The 14,199-nt window shown below is 37.0% G+C and overlaps 1 protein-coding gene across 2 annotated transcripts in view; it reads left to right on the forward strand.

Annotated features, from left to right (window-relative positions):
* LOC121387809 (inner centromere protein A-like) overlaps nucleotides 1–14,199 on the forward strand; it is a 99,803-nt gene that overhangs the window by 23,460 nt on the left and 62,144 nt on the right. For both annotated transcript variants that reach the window (XM_041519021.1, XM_041519022.1), the window contains exon 9: nucleotides 12,701–12,816. In XM_041519021.1, the coding sequence (XP_041374955.1) occupies nucleotides 12,701–12,816 (116 nt within the window). The remainder of the gene's footprint in view (nucleotides 1–12,700; nucleotides 12,817–14,199) is intronic.

Below are 14,199 nucleotides of genomic sequence, written 5' to 3' on the forward strand. Positions count from 1 at the left end.
TATTAGAACACAGGAATAATGTGCTCACTGTATTAGAACACAGGAATAATGTGCTCACTGTATTAGAACACAGGAATAATGTGCTCACTGTATTAGAACACAGGAATAATGTGCTCACTATATTAGAACACAGGAATAATGTGCTCACTATATTAGAACACAGGAATAATGTGCTCACTATATTAGAACACAGGAATAATGTGCTCACTATATTAGAACACAGGAATAATGTGCTCACTGTATTAGAACACAGGAATAATGTGCTCACTATATTAGAACACAGGAATAATGTGCTCACTATATTAGAACACAGGAATAATGTGCTCACTATATTAGAACACAGGAATAATGTGCTCACTGTATTAGAACACAGGAATAATGTGCTCACTATATTAGAACACAGGAATAATGTGCTCACTATATTAGAACACAGGAATAATGTGCTCACTGTATTAGAACACAGGAATAATGTGCTCACTGTATTAGAACACAGGAATAATGTGCTCACTATATTAGAACACAGGAATAATGTGCTCACTGTATTAGAACACAGGAATAATGTGCTCACTATATTAGAACACAGGAATAATGTGCTCACTATATTAGAACACAGGAATAATGTGCTCACTATATTAGAACACAGGAATAATGTGCTCACTGTATTAGAACACAGGAATAATGTGCTCACTGTATTAGAACACAGGAATAATGTGCTCACTGTATTAGAACACAGGAATAATGTGCTCACTGTATTAGAACACAGGAATAATGTGCTCACTATATTAGAACACAGGAATAATGTGCTCACTGTATTAGAACACAGGAATAATGTGCTCACTATATTAGAACACAGGAATAATGTGCTCACTATATTAGAACACAGGAATAATGTGCTCACTGTATTAGAACACAGGAATAATGTGCTCACTGTATTAGAACACAGGAATAATGTGCTCACTGTATTAGAACACAGGAATAATGTGCTCACTGTATTAGAACACAGGAATAATGTGCTCACTGTATTAGAACACAGGAATAATGTGCTCACTGTATTAGAACACAGGAATAATGTGCTCACTGTATTAGAACACAGGAATAATGTGCTCACTGTATTAGAACACAGGAATAATGTGCTCACTGTATTAGAACACAGGAATAATGTGCTCACTGTATTAGAAGACAGGAATAATGTGCTCACTGTATTAGAAGACAGGAATAATGTGCTCACTGTATTAGAACACAGGAATAATGTGCTCACTGTATTAGAACACAGGAATAATGCTAAAAACCAAATTGACAGCTGACAACCTTTTATATTTACTTGTTAAATTTCATAATTTATACCATTTCCATATTCTTTGATAACAATTTTTATTTTTATTTTTGTTGCTGTATCCGACGCCATATATCCGTAAATAAAATATGTTGAGTGTGTCGTTAAATACAACATTTCCTTCCTTCCTTTTGTGGCTGTAATTTTGTTTGTCACTATTACAACACAGGAATCATGCTGAAAGCCAAATTGACAGTTAACAACAGGTTATCTTATTTATTTATTTGTCAAATTTCATAATTTAGAACATTTCCATATTGCTTGATAAAAATATTTCAAGTCCAAACAATTTAAATTTCATACCATAGAACATTATCATGTGTCATTTGGTAACAATATTTTGTTTTGCGTATGTATTTTTTGTCACTATTAGAACATGAGTATCATACTGAAAAGCAAACTGACAGTTAACAATGTTGTTTAGTTACTTGTTAAATTTCCGTATTCCTTGATAACGATTTTGTGCAACTATATCAGAACACAGGAATCATGCTGAAACCCAAAGGGACAGTTGACGACCTAATTTATATAATGTTAAATTTGATAATATAGAACATTCCTTGATAATGATTTTGTGCAACTATATTAGAACACAGGAATGATGCCGAAACCCATAGTGACAGTTAACAACCTAATTTATATATAATGTTTAAATTTCATAATATAGAACATTCCTTGATAACAATTTTGTTCTTTTTGTTGCTGTATTTTTTCCACCACTATCAGAACACGGAGACCAAGCCTCAACGGATGACGGGCTTGGCGCTAGTTTCAGACTCGAACACTGGGACCGGAGTGACGGGGAGGACGGGTCTGCTAGGACCGGAACCGATCACGACGGCTTCTTTGTGACGCCACTATCTAAGTCCAAGACGAACCTCTCTAAGTTGATATCGGAGCAGTCGAACAGTCAGACGACGCTTCTCATCTCGGAGACTGAAGAGGAGTATGAGAAGACTGCTGCCACCAATAAGCAGCAGATGTTTCAGGACAGTCTGTTGGAGAAGGATGAGGACGTCCATAGACGTTCATCCAGTGATTCTCGTGCAAGTAGTAGAAGGAGGAAGCACAATGGCATGTCTAGGAACCACAGTGAACCGCCGGGTAGCGAGGTTGCTGATGGGTTTCCTTATAAAGAAAGAGAGTCCAAATCAGCAATGATGCAGTCGGCATGGACTGAAGAGAGTAGTAAGGAGTTTAAGGAAAAGCTTCGAAAGAAGTCCAGATCTGCCCATTCCAGGATTTCATCTGTAGGTGGCTCTGGTGGGAAGAGTGCAATGTCAGGTGAGAAGGGAGGTTTATTGGAGGAAGGTGATAAGAGTCAGTTGGTGCTTTCTGGAACTGGTGAAGACGGAAAGGTTGGGACACCTTCTTCTGCTGATGATGTGTTCAGAACAGAATTGACTGAACCATCAAGTCTTCTTGGCACTGAACAGTCAGCTGCTGATTCAAAGAATCTCTCTCAAGTTGGAAAGCGGCCGTCAAGTGGTTCCACTGTGGGAAGGGCCAGGCATTCAGCAACAAAAAGGGAATCTTCGGCCAAGTCGGCTAACAAAGCAGAGTCTTTGATAAGCTCTGTGAGTGAAAAGCAGATAGCAGTGTCAACACCACGGCTCACCACACCCGCTCCTGGCGACAGATCCGCTTCTCCGGAATGGACAACTCCATCACCTTTGGCAAAGACGCCAGATATTGAAGAAACCCGATCACAGATTTCTGTAGATGAAGCTTTCCCCTCTAATAAGCCGATTCTCGGAGAAGCATCTTCAGCTTTAGACCAGCTTCCACCTTCGGAACTGAAACTTTCTGAAGAGGATGAAAGGAGCTTTGACCAACCACGAGAAGGTGAAGCTAAACGTGATGAAGATGATGAGTCGAAATCTATCACAGCTGATGACAAGGACAAAGATTCGTTTGGGTCTGGTCATTCTGGAACCAACATTCTCGAGGTGTCAGGGAAGCAGATCCTCACCCCTCCCCCGTCCCCTCCCATCCGGTCCCGCAAACCATCGCAAGAGTCTGTTAGGTCAAAGGCACGACTACGTACAGGTATTGTGTGCCCGTGTTATGTTGATGGCACAAAGGCACAAAGGTTTCTGTTCATCCCGGCTTCATTGCGGGACCACTGTTGATGTTCTGCAGTTTAATCATTTGTACCAGGGTTCAAACAACACATAAACTAAACAGTGTAAGGTCTGACATATAGAATTAAACTTTGTTTGGTTTAAAAAGAAAACACTAGAGCACATTGATTTATTAATCATCGGATATTGGATGTCAAACATTTGAGAATTTAACATGTAGAATTAATGCTAAAAAAAGAAAGAAAAGAAATATCCACATTGTCTACTTTAATTATTGTATTCTTTATTTGATTTGTAGAATTAATACTAAAAAAAACATCCACATTTATTGTTTTCTTTATGATTTATCATAGCAAGGGTTCCAGCTTAATGATTTATAGAAAGGATAATACTGTAAATATTTACATACTGCATGGTTCTGTCCATGGTTGTTCATTCAACAGACCTCAGAAAATCGTAAAAATTACGCGTTTTGTTTGTATGTTCATCACACAAGTCTAGTTCTGCATAACAATATTCTGTTCATGAATTAAATTCAGGACATCTTTTACAGTCATGATGGGTTACCAAAACAATGGGCTACCTGAATTGTGTTTTATGTAAGCCATAAATGGGTTCACTTCTCATAGACCTGTATATAGGTGGAATACACATGTGTACAAACAAGACAACAATAGTTACTATTTTATAAGTGGAATACACATGTGTACAAACAAGACAACAATAGTTACTATTTTATAAGAAGTAATGTGTTTTCTGAATCCTGGTTTTTCCAGTTTGAGGCCCTTACTATAATTATACAGTTATATCATATCTCCTGTGTTAATGGACTGCAGTTACATATCATTTCAGTTTACTCTATTTAAGGGTGTATATCAATTTAATATTCAAGCATGTCTGTTCTGATTTCAACTCCTGGCATCACAAGAGGCATGCTCCGAGATGAATGCATGCATTTATAATGTACATGTGATAATTTCAACTTCAGATTAATTTTGTTTTTACCAATATATTTTCATTGAAATTCATATATTATAGTAACTGTTATAATAATATTTTAATTCAGTGCTTTGGAAAAAAAATGAGTAAGCTTTTAGTTAAGCTTGAATTGCTAGAGTATAAGAGACAAAATGTTAGGTACGCCACATTTGATTTTAGTACACGATACCGGGTAACCACATTATTGTAACTTGTCCATTAGCACAGGAGATACTGATTTCTCTAATGAACTTTGATCATTGAATTTCATGATAATAGGACAGTGTTATATTCTTTAACTTTTGTAAAATCTAATATAGAATGCTATTTTTGTCTCGTGGTAATTTGTTAATTCACCATTCAGTTCAGACGACAATATTAAACTTTATTGCCCCACATACATACACACATGTATAATTATGTTCAAGAACAATATTAAACTTTATTGCCCCATACATACACATGTATAATTATGTTCAAGAACAATATTAAACTTTATTGCCCCATACATACACATGTATAATTATGTTCAAGAACAATATTAAACTTTATTGCCCCATACACATACACATGTATAATTATGTTCAAGAACAATATTAAACTTTATTGCCCCATACACACACATGTATAATTATGTTCAAGAACAATATTAAACTTTATTGCCATATACACACACACATGTATAATTATGTTCAAGAACAATATTAAACTTTATTGTCCCATACACACACACTATGTATAATTATGTTCAAGAACAATATTAAACTTTATTGCCCCATACATACACATGTATAATTATGTTCAAGAACAATATTAAACTTTATTGCCCCATACACACACACATGTATAATTATGTTCCAGAACAATATTAAACTTTATTGCCCCATACACACACACATGTATAATTATGTTCCAGAACAATATTAAACTTTATTGCCCCATACACACACATGTATAATTATGTTCAAGAACAAACTCAGCTTTTACTATTTTTGGACACAAAACTAAAATTAATAACATCTTTTTATTTTTAAAAATTATTATTCATTCCTCCCCCCCCCCCCCACCCACACAGTGGGGTTATTGTTGACCATGGGACCGATTGACCCCCCCCCCCCCCCCCCCCCCCCATTGCAATCATACATAAAGCTCTGTTCGGGTTTCACAAGTTTGTAAGTCACACCTATCTCAATTTGTTCATTATTTTATAATTAAATTTCTGTTACATTCATTACAATATAACGTCATCCCATTGGTCTATATGTAGCAATGGGAGTTTGTTCATATCTCAATGAATGTAAAAATAACATTGTCGGGGAACGTCATATCTGATCACGTCATTTGATATTGGTAATTTGTCTTACTGAGCATTATTGTTTTAACCAAAAAAAATATTCAAAATAAAATATGAACTTTTAATGTTATTATTAGTAAGTATGTTTCAAATTTAATTATAAGTATTGTCTGTTATTTCTTTTATGTTCATCTGGATACGAACAAAAAAAATCATCCACAAACTTCGCTGATTCACACAGTTTGCGGAAGATTTTTTTGTGTTCATACGCCGATGAATGTAAAAGAAATAACAGACAATCCTTAATGAAAGCCATAGAGTTTATATCACTGTCCTATTTCAATGTTCTACTAACACCGGCTTGTCATTGGTTGTGTGGAATATATTGTTATGTTAATATGGTGCTATTTTCTGCAGACTCTTCACATTCTCTTTCAGAGATGCATGACTAATTCATCAGTCTGTGTAATTAAAATTACTTAATATTGGTTCAAAGTGGGGAAAAAAAATCCAGTTTGTTGTTTTATGCATAAATGTTAATTTATGCTAAATTATGTTAATTAGTATTACAATATGATAATTTATGTTAAAATATGTTAATTGTGAAATACTAATTTTTGTTAATTAAGTTATGTTAATTTATGTTAAAATATGTTAATTAAGTTATGTTAATTTATGGTAATCTATACATGTTTTCAGGTTGACGTCCATTTTTCTGGGTATGAGGTGCTTTGACTTTCTCATTTCCATTCCATCACTAAGAATTTAATTACGTCCTTTTCGGTTCTCTTACTAAGTTTTGCATGATTCTGTCTGTTATGGTACATGTATTTCATTTCAGTATTTACTCCATTCGGCTCAAATATTTACAGATTTAGTCACCATCTACTGTCATATTATGTTAATTCTGGTGTTCTGTACTATCTCTTCATTTAATAATGTTTAGTAAACATTAGGTAGCACATATATAATTTGGAAGCTTTGGTGAAATTTTAAGTATAATTAGTTGTTCCATGGCACTAAAAATATTTTAGACAATTTGTGTATTTGTGCTGCTCATCACACATTTGTTACATGGTCATATGCTTATATTGTCCTACTGGACTGCATCATGACAATATAAGTAAAATATTTTATTTATAATTTATGCATATCTGATATAAAATGTTTGATTATTTGTGGTAATTATCTCACTTTCATTAAAGGGACATACCCTAGTTTCAACCTGTGAAAATTAACATTAAGTTTAGTTAAAGGGACAGACCCTAGTTTCAACCCATGAAAAGTAACACTAAGTTTAGTTAAAGGGACATACCCTAGTTTCAACCTGTGAAAATTAACACTAAGTTTAGTTAATCTACAAACCTGTAACACATTATTTGATAAAGTTACAATTGAGTGTAACATTAGTCTGTGACTTTGAAATGGTGAAATACCCTCTAAAAATAGACTAAAACGCGACTCCATATGAGAAATGCATTTTAAAAACATGTTTTAAACCTTAACCTGACCTCCAACATTAGTGCATTTATCCCGTACAGTTTTGGACTGGTCTGAACATTTCGTTCCCCTTATCAGGTGTGCAGAGCCAAACCTAGCCTGAAATAATAGTACAAAAAGAATCGGGATTATGTAAGAGACAGTTTTCTCCATGCAAATAGACAAAAAGGCACTTTTAAACTGAAAAAGAGCAATTTTTTTCCTGCCCTCCACTACCACACCGCTAGATATGGCCCTAATGTTTTTTATTAAAGGAAGATCCTATACTATAAATTTGTATAATATTATTAAAAAAATCATGGTTAACTAATAGAGGGTTTTCTCCATGCAAATAGACAAAAAAGACACTTTTAAACTAAAAAGAGGTGGGAGGGTTTTCTTACCCTCCCACTACCACCCACTATATATGGTCCTTGTTTTTGTATTAAAGGAAGATACTATACTATAATTTTGTAATGTACAAAAGGGTCACTGTTAATTAGTTATGTAATAGCTGATGTATTTTTCATGCTGGGTTGTTTTAAACATTCATTCATTCATCGTTAGTTATAGCCAGAAATAGCAATACCGTGTACAGTATGGAGTAGTATCTCATGTACTTTTACTGCACACGTACACCACTACTAAAGGCATGCATTTGTAATTAAATACACTTGGAATCTTTTCACAAATTCTTTGTGAGTACTGCATTGGGCAGGATTGAGCAACATGTATTTTACAAACACCTCAGTTGTGTCGATTCACCGTTCAGGCGAGCATGGCTTTTTAGATTTCTTTTGGACTGAGTCTTGTACATAGATGCATTGTGATTATTTGTACATGGAGTTTTGCTGTGAATCTTAGCACTTTTATGGACATAAATAGAGGGAGATGATTTCAGTTTTCTACATGCATCTGTTGTTTTATTTAGATCACAAATAAACCAAACTAGTTTTATCCTTGCATATCTATGATCTAATTAATATACAGAATGTTTTGACCATCATTAAAATGTTAGTTGATGAATGAATACTCATGACATATTTGTACAAAGTTCATATCACATTATATTTGTTGTAGTAATAAGCATAGTACTCAAACCAACACAAATATCAGTAGGCACAGTTGGCAGCCAGATGGTTTCTAGTCTTGTTTACTAATTGTCTGTGGATGGTATCACATCAGTAGGCACAGTTGGCAGCCAGATGGTTTCTAGTCTTGTTTACTAATTGTCTGTGGATGGTATCACATCAGTAGGCACAGTTGGCAGCCAGATGGTTTCTAGTCTTGTTTACTAATTGTCTGTGGATGGTATCACATCAGTAGGCACAGTTGGCAGCCAGATGGTTTCTAGTCTTGTTTACTAATTGTCTGTGGATGGTATCACATCAGTAGGCACAGTTGGCAGCCAGATGGTTTCTAGTCTTGTTTACTAATTGTCTGTGGATGGTATCACATCAGTAGGCACAGTTGGCAGCCAGATGGTTTCTAGTCTTGTTTACTAATTGTCTGTGGATGGTATCACATCAGTAGGCACAGTTGGCAGCCAGATGGTTTCTAGTCTTGTTTACTAATTGTCTGTGGATGGTATCACATCAGTAGGCACAGTTGGCAGCCAGATGGTTTCTAGTCTTGTTTACTAATTGTCTGTGGATGGTATCACATCAGTAGGCACAGTTGGCAGCCAGATGGTTTCTAGTCTTGTTTACTAATTGTCTGTGGATGGTATCACATCAGTAGGCACAGTTGGCAGCCAGATGGTTTCTAGTCTTGTTTACTAATTGTCTGTGGATGGTATCACATCAGTAGGCACAGTTGGCAGCCAGATGGTTTCTAGTCTTGTTTACTAATTGTCTGTGGATGGTATCACATCAGTAGGCACAGTTGGCAGCCAGATGGTTTCTAGTCTTGTTTACTAATTGTCTGTGGATGGTATCACATCAGTAGGCACAGTTGGCAGCCAGATGGTTTCTAGTCTTGTTTACTAATTGTCTGTGGATGGTATCACATCAGTAGGCACAGTTGGCAGCCAGATGGTTTCTAGTCTTGTTTACTAATTGTCTGTGGATGGTATCACATCAGTAGGCACAGTTGGCAGCCAGATGGTTTGGATGGTATCTAGTCTTGTTTACTAATTGTCTGTGGATGGTATCACATCAGTAGGCACAGTTGGCAGCCAGATGGTTTCTAGTCTTGTTTACTAATTGTCTGTGGATGGTATCACATCAGTAGGCACAGTTGGCAGCCAGATGGTTTCTAGTCTTGTTTACTAATTGTCTGTGGATGGTATCACATCAGTAGGCACAGTTGGCAGCCAGATGGTTTCTAGTCTTGTTTACTAATTGTCTGTGGATGGTATCACATCAGTAGGCACAGTTGGCAGCCAGATGGTTTCTAGTCTTGTTTACTAATTGTCTGTGGATGGTATCACATCAATAGGCACAGTTGGCAGCCAGATGGTTTCTAGTCTTGTTTACTAATTGTCTGTGGATGGTATCACATCAGTAGGCACAGTTGGCAGCCAGATGGTTTCTAGTCTTGTTTACTACAGTTGGCAGCCAGATGGTTTCTAGTCTTGTTTACTAATTGTCTGTGGATGGTATCACATCAGTAGGCACAGTTGGCAGCCAGATGGTTTCTAGTCTTGTTTACTAATTGTCTGTGGATGGTATCACATCAGTAGGCACAGTTGGCAGCCAGATGGTTTCTAGTCTTGTTTACTAATTGTCTGTGGATGGTATCACATCAGTAGGCACAGTTGGCAGCCAGATGGTTTCTAGTCTTGTTTACTAATTGTCTGTGGATGGTATCACATCAGTAGGCACAGTTGGCAGCCAGATGGTTTCTAGTCTTGTTTACTAATTGTCTGTGGATGGTATCACATCAGTAGGCACAGTTGGCAGCCAGATGGTTTCTAGTCTTGTTTACTAATTGTCTGTGGATGGTATCACATCAGTAGGCACAGTTGGCAGCCAGATGGTTTCTAGTCTTGTTTACTAATTGTCTGTGGATGGTATCACATCAGTAGGCACAGTTGGCAGCCAGATGGTTTCTAGTCTTGTTTACTAATTGTCTGTGGATGGTATCACATCAGTAGGCACAGTTGGCAGCCAGATGGTTTCTAGTCTTGTTTACTAATTGTGGGATGGTATCACATCAGTAGGCACAGTTGGCAGCCAGATGGTTTCTAGTCTTGTTTACTAATTGTCTGTGGATGGTATCACATCAGTAGGCACAGTTGGCAGCCAGATGGTTTCTAGTCTTGTTTACTAATTGTCTGTGGATGGTATCACATCAATAGGCACAGTTGGCAGCCAGATGGTTTCTAGTCTTGTTTACTAATTGTCTGTGGATGGTATCACATCAATAGGCACAGTTGGCAGCCAGATGGTTTCTAGTCTTGTTTACTAATTGTCTGTGGATGGTATCACATCAATAGGCACAGTTGGCAGCCAGATGGTTTCTAGTCTTGTTTACTAATTGTCTGTGGATGGTATCACATCAATAGGCACAGTTGGCAGCCAGATGGTTTCTAGTCTTGTTTACTAATTGTCTGTGGATGGTATCACATCAATAGGCACAGTTGGCAGCCAGATGGTTTCTAGTCTTGTTTACTAATTGTCTGTGGATGGTATCACATCAATAGGCACAGTGGTTTCTAGTCTTGTTTACTAATTGTCTGTGGATGGTATCACATCAATAGGCACAGTTGGCAGCCAGATGGTTTCTAGTCTTGTTTACTAATTGTCTGTGGATGGTATCACATCAATAGGCACAGTTGGCAGCCAGATGGTTTCTAGTCTTGTTTACTAATTGTCTGTGGATGGTATCACATCAATAGGCACAGTTGGCAGCCAGATGGTTTCTAGTCTTGTTTACTAATTGTCTGTGGATGGTATCACATCAATAGGCACAGTTGGCAGCCAGATGGTTTCTAGTCTTGTTTACTAATTGTCTGTGGATGGTATCACATCAATAGGCACAGTTGGCAGCCAGATGGTTTCTAGTCTTGTTTACTAATTGTCTGTGGATGGTATCACATCAATAGGCACAGTTGGCAGCCAGATGGTTTCTAGTCTTGTTTACTAATTGTCTGTGGATGGTATCACATCAATAGGCACAGCTGGTCTGTGGATGGTATCACAGCCAGATGGTTTCTAGTCTTGTTTACTAATTGTCTGTGGATGGTATCACATCAATAGGCACAGCTGGCAGCCAGATGGTTTCTAGTCTTGTTTACTAATTGTCTGTGGATGGTATCACATCAATAGGCACAGCTGGCAGCCAGATGGTTTCTAGTCTTGTTTACTAATTGTCTGTGGATGGTATCACATCAATAGGCACAGCTGGCAGCCAGATGGTTTCTAGTCTTGTTTACTAATTGTCTGTGGATGGTATCACATCAATAGGCACAGCTGGCAGCCAGATGGTTTCTAGTCTTGTTTACTAATTGTCTGTGGATGGTATCACATCAATAGGCACAGTTGGCAGCCAGATGGTTTCTAGTCTTGTTTACTAATTGTCTGTGGATGGTATCACATCAATAGGCACAGCTGGCAGCCAGATGGTTTCTAGTCTTGTTTACTAATTGTCTGTGGATGGTATCACATCAGTAGGCACAGTTGGCAGCCAGATGGTTTCTAGTCTTGTTTACTAATTGTCTGTGGATGGTATCACATCAGTAGGCACAGTTGGCAGCCAGATGGTTTCTAGTCTTGTTTACTAATTGTCTGTGGATGGTATCACATCAATAGGCACAGTTGGCAGCCAGATGGTTTCTAGTCTTGTTTACTAATTGTCTGTGGATGGTATCACATCAGTAGGCACAGTTGGCAGCCAGATGGTTTCTAGTCTTGTTTACTAATTGTCTGTGGATGGTATCACATCAATAGGCACAGTTGGCAGCCAGATGGTTTCTAGTCTTGTTTACTAATTGTCTGTGGATGGTATCACATCAATCAAGTATAAATGTAAAGTAATTGAATAAGAAAAAAAAAGAAGAAGAAACCAATACTCGAAGGTTCTGCAAAATCTCTGAGTATTTAGAGCTTTTAATAAACCAACTATGGGTGGTTGGCTGATTTTATTGTTGCTATGTCATGTACTGTACAGTTCTGGGAGCTGGTGGGTGTTTACCACTGTAATGGTATATCCAGCTAGGGCAATTACAAAAACAAAAAAAAACAAAAAATATGGGCTGCTAGTTGATTTTACTGTTGTGATTTATACAGTATATACTTTAAGAGACTGACTTTTAAGAAACCAACAATGGGTTGCTAGTTGAGTTTACTCTTGTGATGTATTCTGTACAGACTTTAAGAAACCAACTATGGGTTGTTGGTTGAATTTATTGTTAGGTCATGTTTTGTTTAATATTAAAGCAACTTACATGTAATTAATACATTACTATCTTTAGACTTAAGACTGTTTCATTTTAAACTGTTTTATGATTCTTAACCCACTGAGATCCCAGTGCTGTATGTTTTGTATTTGTTTTTTGATAAATTTATTTTAAACTTTATCTACTTACAGAGTCAGCAGGTTCCGAACAAGTAATAGTGGACACCCTGACTGGGCACGCTCAGATAATCGCAGCTCGTGTTCTGAACAGGGCGGAAGCGGGAAGAGATTTGGAGGCAGACATTCGGGTAAAGTCCACATTAATGTGGTTCAGGTTGAACAAAATGGCTGACATTTTCAGATCCTTGCGAAGGTGCAGGATTAACTGATCAATCTCAGTGGACCTGTTGGGCTAATTCCCATTCCAACCCATGTTTCATAATTGGTGTGTCAAAAATTATGATATGTGCTATCCTGTAGGTTAATTGCCGTTATTATTCATTATTTGGGAAATTGAAGCAACAAAATTTAGACAGCACATGACAACCACCTGTCATGGACAGAGCTCTCTGGCAGAGTCAGAGGTTGTGCCCACCATAGGTGTGCTTGAACAGTTCTCTGATGGAAGCATGCCAAAAATTACTGGTACCCACTCTCACCCACAGCCACAGCACATGACCTTTAAACTTCTGGGGTTTATCAGTGGATAACTCTTTCTTTTTCTTCTTTTTTTGGGGGGTGGAGGGTGGAGGAGCGGTACGTAGCCCAGTGGTACAGTGTTCGCTTGATGCACGGTTGGTGTGGGATCGATCCCCATTGGGCTATTTCTTGTTCCAACCAGTGCACCACAACTGGTATATCACAGGCCGTGGGATGGTGCATATAAAATATCCCTTGCTGCTAATCGGAAAGATTAGCCCATGAAGTGGTGACAGCAGGTTTCCTCTATCAATATCTGTGTGGTCCTTAACCATATGTCTGACGTCATATAACCATAAATAAAATGTGTTGTGCGATGTTAAATAAAACATGTCTTTCTTCTTTTTTTGGTGGGGTGGGTGGGGGGGGGTTGGGGGGGGAGATGTTATCCAGTCAGAATAGAGTAAATTGTATAACAGGATAGAGCTTATCATCATATGCAATATATTAAAAATAAATTATGGAACACCATTATGGCCATCTTAGAATTTGCAGCATGCCTAGTCCTTAAGCATGAATATTCATTTAGTTTATAATCAAAATATTTAGCTAACAACTATACTTGTATTGCAGTTGCCACCATATGCTTTTTAAATTGTTTTTACTGGTTTCAATTTTTGAATGTATGTTCAGTTCCATCATACAGCTAGCAAATTAGTTTGTAGTCAACAGATACACGTATGTACCAAGCATATTACAATGAAGGTCAAGTATAATTTATTTTGCTTACTTAGCATGCCAAAACATAACAAGTAAATTTAGTTTAAATATAGCATGGTATTGATGAATTCAAACTTAATAATATTGCTTTTACTGGAGTAACTTATATTAAATTTCAAAAATTATTTTAGTGTAATAAATAGGAATGTGTTTATTATTTAGACCTTATTAACTTATTGCTTTTAACATATCTTAGTAAATGTTAACAAAAGCTGTCCAGATAAGTTCATGCTGTTACTTATATTGCCTATTTTGAGTAATCATTTATTGTA

This window comes from Gigantopelta aegis, chromosome 13, assembly GCF_016097555.1.
Source record: "Gigantopelta aegis isolate Gae_Host chromosome 13, Gae_host_genome, whole genome shotgun sequence".
Classification (NCBI taxonomy): domain Eukaryota; kingdom Metazoa; phylum Mollusca; class Gastropoda; order Neomphalida; family Peltospiridae; genus Gigantopelta; species Gigantopelta aegis.